This window comes from Microtus oregoni, unplaced genomic scaffold (genome assembly GCF_018167655.1).
Source record: "Microtus oregoni isolate MIOR12 unplaced genomic scaffold, Mior012 000036F_ref0000092, whole genome shotgun sequence".
Taxonomy (NCBI): domain Eukaryota; kingdom Metazoa; phylum Chordata; class Mammalia; order Rodentia; family Cricetidae; genus Microtus; species Microtus oregoni.
This window is the reverse complement of record NW_024543095.1, coordinates 14946287-14963180: the sequence shown is the minus strand read 5'-3', so window position 1 is coordinate 14963180 and position 16894 is coordinate 14946287. Positions and strand designations below refer to the sequence as shown.

The window sequence follows — 16894 nt, the reverse complement described above, 5'->3', positions numbered from 1 at the left end:
TTGTAAAGCGAACTTGTCAATCAGCATCCAGGAGTTCCCATTCTCCTTGCTTCTTTATCCTTGTTGTGCTCCTGGAAAGTAAGTTGGAAGAATCAAAGAGACTCTGTTAGCATTCTGTAGTGTGGTCAGTGCTTTGCAGCCTCCAAGTCCAAACTACAACAAAGGTTTGCTTAGATACTACTTTTCTCCCATAATCCCTAGCCCATAGCTTATTAAATTATTAACCAGCAATTTTTCTGGCAGCATATTAAACTTTACTTTTAAACAAGTCACAGAGGGAGGGAAACATGCATCTCTCATAAAAGGAATAAAACACACACTCTAAAATACTTTCCCAGGCTTTGAACAAATCCCAAACCCCACACAAGGTCTCTTTTTCATCATTCTCTGCACACAGCTTGAATAGTAGTGCATTAATAAGAAAAAGATGCCTAATAGAAAGATGGAAAAACATGAGAGTCTCTGAGAGTCCCTAAGGGCCCACTGAAAAGGCCAGGTGAGCTTTCGTTCGGGCAGCAGAGGAAGTCATGGTCTGGGGTTGCAGGATTCCCCTGGGGTGGCAGTAAAGGGAAGCAGAGCAGCCTGTGATTTCAGGACTGCCCTGAGAGGGGACCCCAGTGCTTTCCATAGACTACGGGTGGGCCTCATCCTGGTCAAAGGGTAAAGGCTTCAGCACTCATGGACCTTCTCTCTTAGGAGCAAAGCTTCTTCCCCAGGAGGAGCCCTTGGAGGAGTAGCACATGGCTGGGGCCTTTGTTCCTTTACCAGATATGTCCAACATACGGTCTTTCTGCAAATTCTCTGGAAGGTGATCCATACCAAAGCAGAGACTGGGGAAAGACTTGACTTGAAGAGCCCAAGAAGGAGGACTACATGGCAGTTTCTCCTTTTGGGGTGTCTATGCAGGCACTGGTGGTTTTAGTCTGTCATAATTACTCAGCCCACCAGCACCACCCCCTCATGAAGGCAAGGTAATCTCAGGGACTGGGGAGCCTGCCAACCCTACATGTTGCTGCCAGCTGGCTCGCCTGCAGATCTGAATCCTAGCTGGTACAGTGGAGGGAAATAGCTTGTTTAAAATTACATATTCTGCAATTCATGATCATTTGGCATCATGGCTTACACAAATCTCCATTTGTTTCTCCAAGAATGCCATATGCTGATTAGTTGGCCAGTCTGTGGTAAAAATGGAAATCAGAATGGGAGAGGGAGCTTCTCTTTATTTAATTTACACTTCCACATTTACATGGCTTAATGTGGCCTGCATCAAAGGAAGACCTCCTAAGTTCTAGCCACAGGGGCTCTGTAGGCAAACACTAGCTAGCTCTGTGGACTGCCTCCACAACAGTGCTTTGCTGCTGGGATTGCCAAGAGGGACCTCTGGGAAACCCGAGGACTGTCAGCAGAATGCCTTGATCAAGCCAGCTATAGCTCCCAGGAGGCTAGTCAAGAAACCAGAGGATAGGCTTTGAGGGGCCTTTTAAATAAAGGGCCCAACACAGCAGGCAAGGGGTCAAGAGCCCGGTCATAGCAGTATGTACAGACATAGATGGTGCTTCTCTGCCATTCCCTGCCTTTCCTTTTTTTCGCACCTGCCCCTGCTCACCTTGCTGCTTCTCTAATCTGGTAGCCCTTGTCCCTCTTCCCTGACCGCCCACTGCCTCTGTGTGGGCCTGCTAGAGGCCCATGCTGCTTTTGCTCACTGCTGGCTCTGGTTAGAAGCGTTTTCTCCTCCTTGTGTCCTTCTTTGGAGCCACAAACCCAGGCACTGATGAGCCCTAGCTGAGACTCAAGATCTCATCAATCCCTGTCAGCTGGACCTGTTTTCAAGTCCTTCCATGTCTCTAGCCCCCTCCTCCTTCATGGCATTCTTTTTCATTGTTTTGTTTTTCTCCTTCCCCACAAAAACCATATATTCTGTAAGGTCAAAACTTGGTCCTCTTTTTCATCTCTCCCTCTGCTGAATGCCCCTACAATACTCAAGAGAGGTTAGCCTTGGCTCCACCCAGAGTTTAGGGAGTAGGTCCTTTGGAACTAAAGTGACCAGACCCAGATTTTGTTGAAGTCCAGATCAGATTTCCTGACTTAGAAACTTTAATGATGCCAGAAGCTTGAAGCGGGACAGTTGTTCCAGCCCTCTGGACATAACTGTGGGTTCTTCTGAAGGAGATTGCTGTTGTGTATCCTAAGTGGATTGCCTCTTCAAGGGAGCCCCTGTGGGGTCAGAGTACTAAGTGAACTTCAAGCCCTCTGTTGTGATTTGAGCTGAGGGGACCCACAGGATCTTCAGCCCTTTAGGGCTTTGGAGCTCTCACTGTGGGGCCCCTGTTCATTCTGCACAACTTTCTTCTGTTCCCCTCTCCTTCTCATTTCTCAACACCACGTTCTCTATAGCTGCTGTGTGCTCAAGTCTTCAGATGTACCGCCGCTTCCTCTTCTGGGGTCATTGCCATGGCCCGCTGCCCAGACTCCTCACCAGGCAGACAGGTTTGTCTCCTTTAGCAGCCTTCATTTGTCTGTTGATCTCTCTTTCATGGCACTGCCATACTCTAATATGAGGGGTCATGTTTCTCCCATTAAACTAGTAGACTTAAAGTATTTTGTTTTAAATAGTCAAAACTAACACACACACACACACACACTGGAAAGAAATAAAACCAAAAATGTATACATATGGCCAGTGGTTATATATGTGAGTCTATGTACATGGATATACACAGATACACTAGACACACACTGGCTTGTGAATTTTAATGTGGCTTGAAATTGTGAATAATTTGTACCCTTACCTCCAAATACTTGCATCTAATTCTGGGAGGCAGAAGCAGGAGGGCTGTAGCAAGTTCCAGGCCAGCCAGAGCTAAATACCAAGGCCCTGTCTCAACATACGCACATAGGGTTGAGGAAGTAAATTAAAGTTCCTTAAGACTTAGCAGATTTGATTTCAAGAAGGATAGCTTTCTCCATATCTGTGACCTTACTGTTGCCATCCTTTCAGTGCAATGTAAGGTATATCATTATGTAGAAAAGGAATTTAAGGGCTAGGAACAATATTCAATATTTTACTTAAAATTATTGCATTGCATTAATTATATCTCATTTAAAGATAAATAAGATTAGCCAGGAGTTGTGACACATACTTCCTAGCACTTGGAAGCAGAGGCAGGCAGATCTCTGTGAGTTTAAGACTAGCCTGATCGATAGCGCGAGTTCAAGACAGCCAGGTCTTCACAGAAAAACTCTGTCTTGGAAGAAGAAAAAGGAAGATATATGAGATCAATCATTCTGGGCAAGAACGTTCTAGAAACAAACAAGGTACTGAAACCACTGTGACACCCTTGGAGTTCATTTTCTTCTCTCCCTGCCTCGTCCTGTCTCCATCCTGTCTTTTTCACTTGTCATGATCCACTAGTTTATTTCATAACTAATGAAGTGGGCCATATATATACTCGGCAGTTTGAAGAACACTGTTCAGGACTCTAAGTTCCTTGAGGGCAGTATCTGTGTCATCTTCATCTTTCCAGACCCTGGCACTATTCCTGGCTGCATGTAGCTTCTGAGTAAATGTTTTCTGAATGAATAGACCTCAGTTAAAGCAGATCAGCAGCCTCTGGGATTCCGGAAGGGCCAGGAGAAGTAAATAATTTATCACAGGCTTCCCAAGAGCTCCTGCCATCCTCTAGACACTGGGGCCATTGTGGACATGTCCTGCCTTCCCTCCCCAACCCCCACTTTCCAGGACAGAGGGCAGAAAGTTTAATGGAGTTCAGAAATTTCCCAAGGCAAAGACATACTCATCAGGATCTCGGGTGGGTGTTTGTCAAGAGATAAATGATTTTTTTTAAAGAGTGGTGGAAGAAAAACAAGGTTTTCAAAAGAGCCCTTTATTCTGTTTCTTATATATAAATGTAGCCGGGCCTGACTCTGTCTGCACTTTCCAGCACCACTGCTCTGCTGGTTTCGAGCCCATCTGCTAGACCCTGGCCAGTCTGAGTTTTTCAAACACTGTAAATCTTCATTAGACTATGCCCATGCCAGAATTTTTCCATTTGGAGGTAGAAAAAAATCCCAAGCCCCCCAAAACTCTGTGGCTTATTTCCTGTCCAGCTGGCTTCTGTCTCTTGGGGTTTTATTCCCATCATCAAAGAGACTTGACAGACCAAGAACAAACCTCTGGCTCACCCTGAGCTCACATGTACTGTCTCCAAGTCAGAGCAAGTGAGAAAGAGAGGAAAGTATTTTCCTGACTGAGAAGGCTGACAGAAAGCCCAGTTCTCTCACTCCACATGGGTCTGTTCTGTGGCTGTCCTGGAGGGCGGAGCTGTAAATGGTGAGCTGCAGGCCAGATTCACTCACTCTCTGAGTCCCTGAGAGCCAGCATGAGCTCTGTTCTGACCCGGAGTCTCTGTTCCTAGGATCTAAAGTGGCAGAATGTGGAGGATCCTCCATAATTTTGATTGCAACAAGCTGGCCTAGAGCCTCACAGTTATGGAGTAGCCAGAGTGGTCTGTCTTTGCAGTGTCCCAGGAAGCCAGCACAGTTGGCAGTTTGTGTCTGCTGAGGAAACATGCAGGGATTCTGCTCATTTAGGAATGTTTAAAAGGATGTTAGCTGCAGCGTACAACGCTGGGAAACTTGGGCAGGAGTATCACTGCAAGTCCTAGACTAGCCTGGACTGCATAGCAGGTTCCAAGGCCAGCCTGGGCTACATACTGAACACTGAACCTTGGCTTTAAAAAAACCAAAAAAAAGGCAAGTGTTAAGGTGGCACAGGTCTATGATCTCTACATTTGGAAGGTGGAAACAGGAGGATCAGGAGCTCAAGGTCATTCTCTGATATATAGGAAGTTCAAGGCCAGCCTGGGCTATATGACACCCTATCAATCATCATCATCATCATTATCATCATCATCATAACAACTTAGCTAAAAATTTTATTGTAAAAGCCTATTACACACTAAGTTTGAACAAATCAGTGTACCACGTTTGTCTTTATGGCTGTGTCCAGAAAACACTGAGGCAGGAGGCTGTGACTCTGCAACATGGTAGCTAATGGTAGCTTAGGACATTAAGGAGCACCCCTTGGATGCAACTCATCTGCTTTCCCAGCACATGCCAGCTTCTCTACAATCTAAACAAATCCCTTTGACATTTGTAGACAAGTCTCGAAATGTCTGGTCAACTTTGTCCATCTGAATTCTTCCCATCTTACCCTGCCCAAGTAAGTGCATTTATGAAAACTGAGACTCTAGCTCAGTGGTAGAGCACTTGACTCTCATGCTTGAAGTCCTAGGTTCAATCCTCAGTACTGCCCCAAAAAACAAAACCAAATAAAACAGCAGCAAAGGGCACCCACATTCATATAGGCCCTGCCATTTCTCCAGTCTGCTCTAGTATGTTTCTCCTCTTCATTCATGAGGTCTTAACCCAGGATTTCTTTGTTATCCTTGCATAAGTAGGCAAACTTCTCAGAGGCCTAATGCCATCCTTTTTGTCTCTTTTTGTTTGTTTTGTTTTGTTTTTTGAGACTGGGTTTCTCTGTAGCTTTAGAGCCTGTCCTGGAACTCTTGTAGACCAGGCTGGCCTCGAACTCAGAGAGATCCAACTCTGTCTATGCCTCCCAAGTGCTGGGATTAAAGGTGTGAGTGTACCCCTTTTTGTCTCTTCTGCTTAGCTCTAGCACAAAGCTACTGGGGCCATTACTCAGCCCTGTGGGAGACATCTGGTGGTTCATTGATTCCCCCCCCCCCCCCGGGCTGGCCTCCTGCGTGTTCTTTTCTGACTTATTTCCCTGAGTAGCCTTTTGGCAAGGGTAGTTAACAGTGACACAATTGTAGAGAGAAGGAGTACAACAAAGAGTTATGATTGAGAAACCTGAGGAAAACAAGATAAAGGCAAATGATGGGCAGGATTAGGGAAGAAAAACAAGGGACTGGGGTGAAAGTTCAGCTAGTTGGCAGAGCACTTGCCTCCCAAGTGTAAGGATCTGCCTTCAGATCCCAGAACTCATGTACAGTCTGGGTGTGGCAGTACATGCCTGTAATCTCAGTGTTATGGAAGTGTAGGGACAGGAGCATCTCTGTAGCCTGCTGGTCGGTAGGTCTCACCCAGGTTCAGGGAGTACCTGACCTCAAAATACATGGTGGAGAACCAGAGGGATGGTTCAGCGGGTAAAGATTATTATGCAAGCCTGGTGACCAGAGTTCAATCCCCAGAACCCACAAAAGGGGAAGGAGCAAGCCAACTCTACACAGTTGACCTCTGACCTTCATGTGTGTAATACAACATGTGTGCATGGCACACACATGAGCACAAACACACACACTGATAATATTAAATAAAAAATTTAGATAAGACAGTCTCATTCTGAGATTTCGGGAGACAGGATCGCCATTTCAGACTGAGGTCAAGTCACCAAGGGAGTGGTTTGTCACTAAAGATACCAAGGAGTAAAAGTATGAGTTAACATACAGTGGGAATAAATCCATTATGAGTGTGGAGACTGAATAAGAGACTTTCCAGGTGGGAGGAATGGCACATGGAAGCATAAGAAAAAGTAAATACAAGGTTCAAAGTAGTCACCGCTGAGGGATCAGATTCCAGCCAAAGATCTCTGAGGGAGCAGACCCGAGCCAGAGCCCTCTGCTGAACCAGGCCAAAGCAGGCTCAAGCCAGGGACATCTGTGAGAACAGGCCTGACGCAGTGACCTCCACAGAAGCAGGTACGAGGGAGCCACTGCTGAGGGAGTATGCAACCGCCATGGGAGCAGGCCCTCACAACTCCGGGAGCATTGAGCAGAGTGCTGAGCGACCTCTGGGAACACAGAGTGACTGGAACCATGGCCCTGACTGCAACACGAGGAGCAACCATCTTAGATTCACTGGCAAGATTGATCACCAGAGACATAGTCCCAACTACATCAGTCAGAGGAAGAGATGGGTAAACAAGGTAATAATGCACTCAACATGACAAAGAACAACACAACACCAACAAAAATTATTGACCCTACAACAGCAAGACTTGAACAATCAAATATAGATGAAACAGAAGAAAATGACTTAAAGAATAATACCCAACAAAACTGTCAATCACCATAGATGGACAAAACAAGATATTCCAAGACAGAACCATATTTAACCAATACCTTTCCACAAACCCAGCACTACACAAAGTACTAGAAAGAAAACTCTAACCCAAGGAAGTTAGCTACATCCTCAAAAATACAATAGATGATCTTACAGCAGCAAAGCCCAAAGAAGGGAAAAACACACAGAATAACATCACCAGCAATGAAAACTAAAATAACAGGAACTAGCAATCACTGGTCATTAATATCCCTTAATATAAATGGATTCAACTCACCTATAAAAAGACATAGTTTAACAGATTGGATAAGAAAACAGAATCCATCCTTCTGCTGCATACAAGAAACACACCTCAACCTCAAAGATAGACATCGCTTCAGAATAAAGGGTTGGGGAAAATTTTCCAATCAAATGGGCCTAAGAAACGAGCTGGTGTAGCTATCCTACTACCTAAAAAAATAAACTTCAAACTAAAATCAATCAAAAGATACAAGAAAGACATTTCATAATAGTTTCAGGAAAAATCCACCAAGAGGAAATCTCAGTACTGAGCATCTGTGCCCCAAATACAAGGGCACCATTATATGTAAAAGAAACACTACCAAAGCTTAAGTCACACACTAAACTACAAACACTAATAGTACGAGACTTCATTCAACACCCCACTCTCACCACTGGACAGGTCTGTCAGACAGAAAATTAACAGAGAAATAAGGGAGCTAACAGATGTTATGAATCAAATGGACTTAACAGACATCTATAGAACATTCCATCTAAACATAAAAGAATATACCATCTTCTCAGCACCTCATGGAACCTTCTCGAAAATTGACCACATCTAGGTAACAAAGCAAACCTCAACAGATACAAAAAAAATTGGAATAATCCCATGTATCTTATCAGATCACCATGGCTTAAAATTAGAATTCAACAGCAACACTAATTTCAGAAAGCACACAAACACATGGAAGTTAAACAGTGCTCACTTGACTCATCAATGGTTCAAAGAAGAAATAAAGGAGGAAATCAAAGACTTCCTAAAATTCAATGAAAATGACCACACAACATACCCAAATTCACGGGACATAATGAAAGCAGTGTTAAGAGGAAAATTCATAGCACTAAATGCCTACATAAAGAAGCTGGAAAAATCCCACACATTTGAAACATTTGAACATTTGAAAACTCTAGAACAAAAAGAAGCAAATTTACCCAGGATTAATAGACGGCTGGAAATAATCAAATTGAGAGCTGAAATCAACAGAATAGAAACAAAGAAAACGATACAAAGAATCAATGAAACAAAGAGTTGGTTCTTTGAGAAAATCAACAAAATAGACAAACCTTTATCCAAACTAACCAAAAGGCAAATTAACAAAATTAACAAACTAACCCAACTAACCGAAAGGCAAATTAACAAAATTAACAAAAGTACTAGAAAGGCAATTAACAAACTAACCAAAAGGCAAATTAACAAAATATAATTTAACAAAATAATATCCAAATTAACAAAATCAGAATTAAAAAGGGGGACATAACAACAGACAGGAAGGAAATCCAGAGAATCATTAGGTCATATTTCGAAAAACTGTACTCCACGAAATTGGAAAACTTAAAGGAAATGGACAATTTTCTAGATAAATATCACATAACAAAATTAAATCAAGACCAGGTAAGCAAATTAAATAGACCTATAACAGCTAAAGAAATAGAAACAGTCATCAAAAGTCTCCCAACCACAAAAAGCTCAGGGCCAGATGGTTTCAGCCCAGAATTCTACAAGATTTTCAAAGAAGAACTAGTACCAATACTCCTCAAATTGCTCCACACAATAGGAACAGAGGAAATGTTACCAAACTCTTTTTATGAGGCTACAATTAACCTGATACCCAAACCACAATATTAATAAGGAGAATTACAGATCAATCTCACTCTTGAACATTGATGCAAAAATACTCAATAAAATACTGGCAAACTAAATCCAAGAACACATCAGAAAAATCATCACCATGATCAAGTCAGCTTCATCTCAACGGTGTAGAGATGGTTCAACATACGAAAGTCTGTCAGTGTAATTCACCATATAAACAAACTGAAAAAAAAAAAAAAAACCAAATGATCATCTCATTAGATGCTGAAAAAGCCTTTGACAAAATACAACATCCCTTCACGATAAAGGTCTTGGAGAGAGGAGGAATATAAGGGACGTACCTAAACATAATAAAGGCAATATACAGCAAGAAAATTACCAACATCAAACTAAATGGAAAGAAACTCAAAGCTATCCCACTGAAATCAGGAACAAGACAAGTTTGTCCACTCTCTCCGTATCTATTCAATATAGTACATGAGGTTCTAGCTAGAGCAATAAGACAACACAAGGAGATCAAGGCGATACAAATCAGAAAAAAAAGTCAAACTCTCACTTTTGCTGATGATATGATAGTTTATATAAGGGACCCCAAAACTTCTACCAAGGAACTTCTACAACTCATAAACACTTTCAGCAATGTAGCAGGATACAAGATTAACTCAAAAAAAAAAAAAATCAGAAGCCCTTTACACAGATGATAAATGGGCCGAGAGAGAGAGATCAGAGAAACATCACCCTTCACAATAGCCACAAATAACATAAAATATCTTGGAGTAACTCTTATCAAATAAGTGAAAGAGCTGTATGACAAGAACTTTAAATCTTTGAAGAAAGATATTGAAGAAGATACCAGAGAATGGAAAGATCCCCCATGCTCTTGGGTAGGTAGAATTAACATAGTAAAAAATGGCAATCTTACCAAAAGCAATCTACAAATTCAATGCCATGCCCAGCAAAATTCTTCACAAACCTCAAAAGAACAGTACTCAACTTCATATAGAAAAACAAAAAACCCAGGATAGCCAAAACAATCCTGTACAATAAAGGAACTTCTGGAGGCATCACAATCTCTGACTTTAAACTCTACTACAGAGCTACAGTACTGAAAACAGCCTGGTATTGGAATGAAACAGACAGGAGGACCAATGGAACCAAATCAACAACCCAGATATCAATTCACACACAAACATCTGATTTTTGACAAAGAAGCAAAAAATATAAAATGGGAAAAAGAAAACATATTCAATAAGTGGTGCTGGCTGTTGAATAACTGGATTTCAACCTGGAGAAGAATGAACATAGATCCATATCTGTCACTATGCATAAAACTCAAGTCCAAATGGATGTAAGACCTCAACATAAAACCAACCACACTGAATGAACCTCATAGAAGAGAAAGTGGGAAGTACACTTGAACACATTGTCACAGGAAACCACCTCCTAAATATAACCCCAGTAGCACAGACACTGAGAGAAACAATTAATAAATGGGACCTCCTGAAACTGAGAAGCTTCTGTAAAGTAAAAGATATGGTCAAGAAGACAAAATGGCAGCCTACAGAATGGGAAAATATCTTCACCAACCCCACATAGGACAGAGGGCTGAAAAATATACAAAAAAAAAAATCTCAAGAAACTCGTCATCAAAAGAACAAATAATCCAAATAATGTGAATCAAAACAACTTTGAGATTTCATCTTACACCTGTAAGAATGGCCAAGATCAAAAACACTGAGGACAGCTTATGTTGGAGAGGATGTGGGGTAAAGGGAACACTTCTGCATTGCTGGTGGGAGTGCAAACTGGTATAGCTGCTTTGGATTTCAATATGGCAGTTTCTCAGAAAATTAGGAAACAACCTATCTCAAGTCCCAGCAATATGACTTCTGGGTATATACCCAAAGAATGCTCAATCATACCACAAAGACATGTGCTCAGCTATGTTCATAGCGGCATTTTTTTGTTGTAGCGAGAACCTGGAAACAACCTAAATGCCCCTTGACTGAAGAATGGATAAGGAAAATGTGGTACATTTACACAATGAAGTACTACACAGCAGAAAAAATAATGACATCTTGAAATTTGTGAGCAAATGGATGGATCTAGAAAACATCATATTGAGTGAGGTAACCAAGACCCAGAAAGACAAATACCATATGTACTTACTCATACGTGGCTTTTAGACATTAAAAAAAAAGCAGCTTATGATTCCACAATCCCAGATAACCTAGACAACAAAGAGGACCCTAAGAGAGACATACATGGATCTTATGTACATGGGAAGTAGAAAAGACAAGATCTCCTGAGTAAATTGGGAGCATAGCGACCATAGGAGAGGGTAAGAAGTGAGGAGAGAGGAAAAAATGTATAGCTCAATATAAACAACTAAAAAAAATACTAAAAATTTACCATAAATTTAAATATATGCACATTTTTAAATCTTTGTCAAGCATAGCATTCTTGATCAATATGTATTTTAGTTAGTCACAATAGACTTTGATATACCTTATAATTGACTCTTCTCAATACTACAGGCATTTTCTTTTATGGCTAATGGATATAAAAAAGACATAGAATATTTTTTAAAAATTTAAATAATAAGGGAACTGGGGAGATTGCTGAGTAGGTAAAGGCACTGGCTTCCAAGCCTGATGGCCTGAGTGTGATGTCTGAAACCCACACAGGGAAGGAGAAAGTTGTCCTGATCTCCCCACATCACACCAGCACAATACTTACAACTTAAAAATGAATATTACAGGTGTATTGTACCACAAGTGGTGACAGGGTTGTTTTGGGTTGTTGGTTTTTTTTCATGTTAGTATCTGCCAGCTTTAGGATATGGCCAGTTGAGGATGAAGGAAACAGACTATAGGGAGTTGGTAACACCGCACATGTACAAAAGACGTGAAGGTTAGCACTCCACCACTTCAGGGCCATCCCTAGTCGTAGGTCAGTAGAAGGGACCAGGGTTAAGCCCTCTTGAGATGTCTGTACCTGCCAGGCACTGAATGTCATTTCCAGTTCACTCTGACATCTTGATGCTCGTGACTCACAGAGAGATAGTGAGTTCAGTGCCAAGAGCCTGCTCAGTACCCAGAGATAACAAGTAACAAAACCAGCATTCAAACCCCACCATGCCTACTGATTTTACTATACATGCCAAGTTCTTAGCACACCGAATCCGGGCCTGTTTGCAGTCCATCTGAACTGGGGCTCAGAGCGGGGTGCCTCAAGCACTGTCCTCAAAAGGAAGTCTAAGCTGTCTCTTGCTCTTTCTGCCACATGGATCCAAGGTTCAAATGAGCCAGTCACAGAAAGAAGAAAGACAATCTCATGTACTAAGAGAAGAGCACCAGCTCTCTATGTGTTCATCTGTGTGGTGCTCAGTGCCTCTTGGCAGTCAGTAGGTGTCATTTTCATATGTGATTGCAGTTTGCTTCACCTGAATGTTAAATCCCTGAATTTCATAACCAGTGACCACCACCACCCCCTTTTCTCCAGGTAAGAGGAGAATACTAGATCTTCACACCCTCCTCTCCCTGTTTTCAACTTGGCAGGATAGAAGTTGAAATCCGAGTTTTACCAGGAGCATGGCATAGCTTTATCTGCTTTGTGCTCACATATACTGTGGTGGTTTGAACAGGAATGGCCCCATAGGCTCGTATATTTGAATGATTAGTCATTAGGGAATGGCCCTTTTGTGAAGGATTAGAACAGTTTCCCTGGCGTTGATGGAGTAGATGCAGCTTCATTGGAGGAAGTGTGTCAATGGGGGTGGGTTTTGAGGTTTTACAAGCCCATAATGGGCCCAGTATCTGTCTGTCTCTCTCCCCTCTCTCTCTCTCTCTGTCTGTCTCTGTCTCTGTCTCTATCTCTGTCTCTCTCCCCCTACTGATCAGGACATAAAAGTCTCATATACTGCCCCTGTATGAGAGCTTCCATATTCCTTGCCATGACCATAATGGACTGGGCCTCTGAAACTGTAAGCAAGTCTCTAGTTAAATGTGTTGTAAGAATTGCCTTGACCATGGTGTCTCTTCACAGCAATAGAACACTGACTGAGACATAGACTTTGCCTCTGCCACAGGCTCCTGGACTCATTTTGTTACAAATTGCCAATTTTCTTTCTACCCACAGTGGTCCATCATTGTTAGTGTAATGCAGCTGCCTACACCTCATGACATGCCTAGTAGAAAACACCTATTTGTTTCTTTCCTACGGCCTTGGCAGTTTATTGTCTACTCTTTACCTTTGCAGGCAGAATCCATGCTTGGTGACCAGAGCTGTGTACATTGATGTTCTCTTCCTGCTGACAAGCTGCCTGGACAGACCTGCAGAAGGCCAGCAACCAGGTATGACTCACATCCTCTCTTAGAACGTCACAGGTGAGAGAGAGTTTTGGGCAGCTCTCCCGCACGCTTGCTCACCCCCAGCTCAGGGTATGAGACTGACCAACAGAATCCATGTGGCCCCTTCCTAGAAGCATCTCAAGGAAATCTGCCCTTGTGTGCCTGAAATTTTACCAGTAAATATGTTCTATTTGGCCATTCAGAGAAGACTCTACTCAGATACCCTCATGTTTGAAGACCTTGGCCTTTTGATATTTTATAATTTTTTATAATTTTCTCTGAAAACTATGAAATTTTTCAGTAATGGTTCATTCTGTTCCATCCTGTAGAGATAACTGAGCTCGCTCAGTTATTGGTGGATATTTAAGTCCCTGTTCTTAATCTGCCCGCCACCACTTTGTGTAAAAGTTCTTCCCTCAGGTCTGACTTCATACATGTCTCTAGGCCATGTGTATCTGATTATAGATCCACATACAGTTGTTCTATTTTAATTATGATTCACAAAGTGAATTAGAGAAGGACATCCCAAATAAAAATAATTTGATATGTTTATATAAGAGGCCTCGGGAAGTTCAGTACGTAAGTTCCAGACCATAGACTGAAACAGATTTTCACCAATCCAAAGTAGAATGCAGGATAATGAGCCTACAACTGATTAAAATAAGCGTCTCCTAATTGATTAGGCCTGTCCAAGGAGATTCTGAGTACAAGCAGGCCAGGTCTTTCCTATGTTGGGTTTAGCTTATCCATGATTTGTTGCCTTCAGTAAATATGTTCAGGCTGTCAGAGTCTTGCTATGCCCATATGGAGCTCTGTTCCCAAATTCAAACTAATTTAAAGTGTTTTGTGGGAGGGGGGGTTAAAGCAGCCTCACCCAGATTGATGTATATTAGCCCACAAAGCCCCTAGATTCACACAGAAGTAATTAGAACACAGAATCCTCTCCACATCCAGTAGTATAGCATCCTACCGGTTAACGGGGACCACATCCTGGTTTAGCCAGGAATACCTGTAATCCCAGCACTGGAGAGGTAGAGACAGGAAGATGAGGAGTTCAAAGCTGGACTCAGCTGCTTGAATTCTAAACTAGCCTGAGCTACAGAGATCCTGTCTCAAAAAAAACCCCCAAAGTCCCAGTGTGTGCCTCTCATCACAACATAGATATTAATGTTGTTCCTTTATAATCTTGAAAGTATCCAGGTTTGCACAATAAAATATGGTCATTCTAGCTGTACCAAACCTATGTGCTGAATCTGCTTTGGTTTACACTTGAGTTAACTGGGATCCAAAGGTTATGAAAAGAATGTAGATCATGCTACCAAATAAGCTGTCCTAGATTTTTACCATTCTGTATTTCATCCAAATTCCATATCTGTGTCTAAAGGCCTTATTACTAACCTCTTCACCAGGATACAGGCAATGTTGTGTTTTGGAAATCATTGGTCCAGCTCTGTCCATATGGAATCCTGTTCTCAAACTGCCTTAAAGTGCACTGTGGGAGCCAAGGGCATATGAAACCACCTCACCCAGATGTGTGTTGTGTTTAGTCTAGTATGAAAGGGTCTGTCCTTGGATGTTGTAATGTACCTTTGCCTCCCCAACTTCTTTCTCATCCTTTGTTTATTGACTCTATAAAGATGGATTTGAGGGTTTTTTTAAGTAATTCTGTTCTCCAAACTCTTAGCATTAATTATAACATATACTCCAATTAAGTATAATCGCATACTATCTTTAGTAACTCAGCAGCATTTCTCACACATACGTATTGCTCCTCTTAGCATCCTTTCTTTATAAAGTAAGATATGGTGGAAACAGAGCTTTCTACCCTTTCTCTAACGTGGCAGCCATAGCTCTAAATGTATTGTACTTGCATTGCCCAGGGAGGCAGAAACTAGCATTTTGAAACACAGAAACTAGTGCTTGAGCATTTGATGCATGTAAGCTCCTCCAAATTGAGATGTTCTATTAGTATAAAATGTACAGCCAACTTCAGAGAGTTCCACCATTAGGGAGGCTAAGATAAGAGGACTACAAATTTAAGTCCAGCCTGGGTTACATATCACAACACTGTCTTAGAAATACTTAAATGAGCAGGACTGGTGAATGGTTCAGAATGTAAGGGCACTCGCTGCCCACCCTGACAACTTGAGACTGATCACCAGAACCCACTTGGTGGAAGAAGAGAACCAACCTCTGAAAGTTGTCTTCTGACCTCCACACACTCACCATGGCACACTCATGCCCACACACACGCACAATTAATCAACAATTGATTAATTAATTAATTAGAGTTCAAATATTAAAACTAGAAAATTTCTCAGATTTTTATACTGATTATTTGTTGGAAAGGTAATACTTTGAAATCATTAAAATTTGAAATTTATTGCTGAAATTAATTTCATGAGCCTGGTGGTAGTGGCACACACCTTTAATCCTCATGCTCGGGGGCAGAGGCAGGTGAATCTCTGTAAGTTCAAGGCCAACCTTGTCTAGAGAGCAAGTTCCAGGACAGACTCAAAGCAACAAAGAAACTGTCTCAAAAAAGAAAGAAAAAAGAGAAGCAAAAAAATTCCTTAGTTTTTTCCACTCCTTAGTCAAAATGTGAGGAGCTGGGGTATAGCCAGTGACACATTATATGCCTGGCATGTGCAAAGGCCCTGAACTCAATCCCAGCACAACAAAAAAAGATTCAATTACTAAACAAGTATAACATCTCACAGCTATAATTCAGTATCTGGGAAACCAATGCTGGAGAATGGGTTTGAGGCCAGCCTGGTGTACACAGCAAGTTCCAAACCAGCCAAGGCTAAATAGTGAGACCTTGTCTCAAGAAATTAAAAAAAAAACAAAAACAAAAACTACTATTAAATAGGGGGGAAAAGTAAGAAAATCAAAGCTGTCACTGAATATGTGTGCTTACCTCTCATGCAGAGAATATGCTTCATGCAACAGCAAGTACTCAGCCAGTACTCACTGGCCCCTGTGGATTCCATGTGTTCACCGTCATCATCTGGAAACCTGCATGCAGCCTGTACTTGCAAGGCTGAGCTCCTCCCTCACACTCAGTCCTCCCAGTGGTAACATTTAAGGAGAAATGCTCACATACCTGCTCAGGCTTCAGGAATCTACTTGGTCACAGCTGTCTCTACCACTTGAACGAAGGGTTTTGTTGTGGTGGTGGTGGTGGTTTACTTGTATTCATGAGAGATGCTAGTGTCAGATGTATGTTGAGCACATGTATCTAGAGCTAGTGTGGACTGTGACTGTGCCTTGGACTAAGAAGGAAACACCACAGAGAGGTGGTTTCTTCTTGGAATTGGGAACTTTGTAGGGGAGGTCGCAGCCAGATTTTGACAAATCACAGGGACTCAGAAGGTGAACAAAGAAGTGGATATTACCAACAGAGTCCACACCGTCTTCAAAGAGTTGGGGTATTTGAAGTTTGAGGTTCAAAGCTAAGCAAGTATTACCAGAAGTGAAGCTGGCAAGGCAGAAACAAAGTCACAGAGAGCCCCAAAGGCCAAAATCCAAGGAGCCATTTGACTGTATAAGCAAAGGAAGTTACTGTGTGTTATAAAACAGAGTG

At 42.0% G+C, this 16894-nt stretch overlaps 1 protein-coding gene across 1 annotated transcript in view; it reads left to right on the top strand.

The window, feature by feature from the left end:
• The window catches only part of Thada (THADA armadillo repeat containing), a 307538-nt gene that overhangs the window by 219879 nt on the left and 70765 nt on the right, over nt 1–16894 (top strand). The window contains exon 31 of the mRNA XM_041631291.1: nt 13217–13311. Within this exon, the coding sequence (XP_041487225.1) occupies nt 13217–13311 (95 nt within the window). The remainder of the gene's footprint in view (nt 1–13216; nt 13312–16894) is intronic.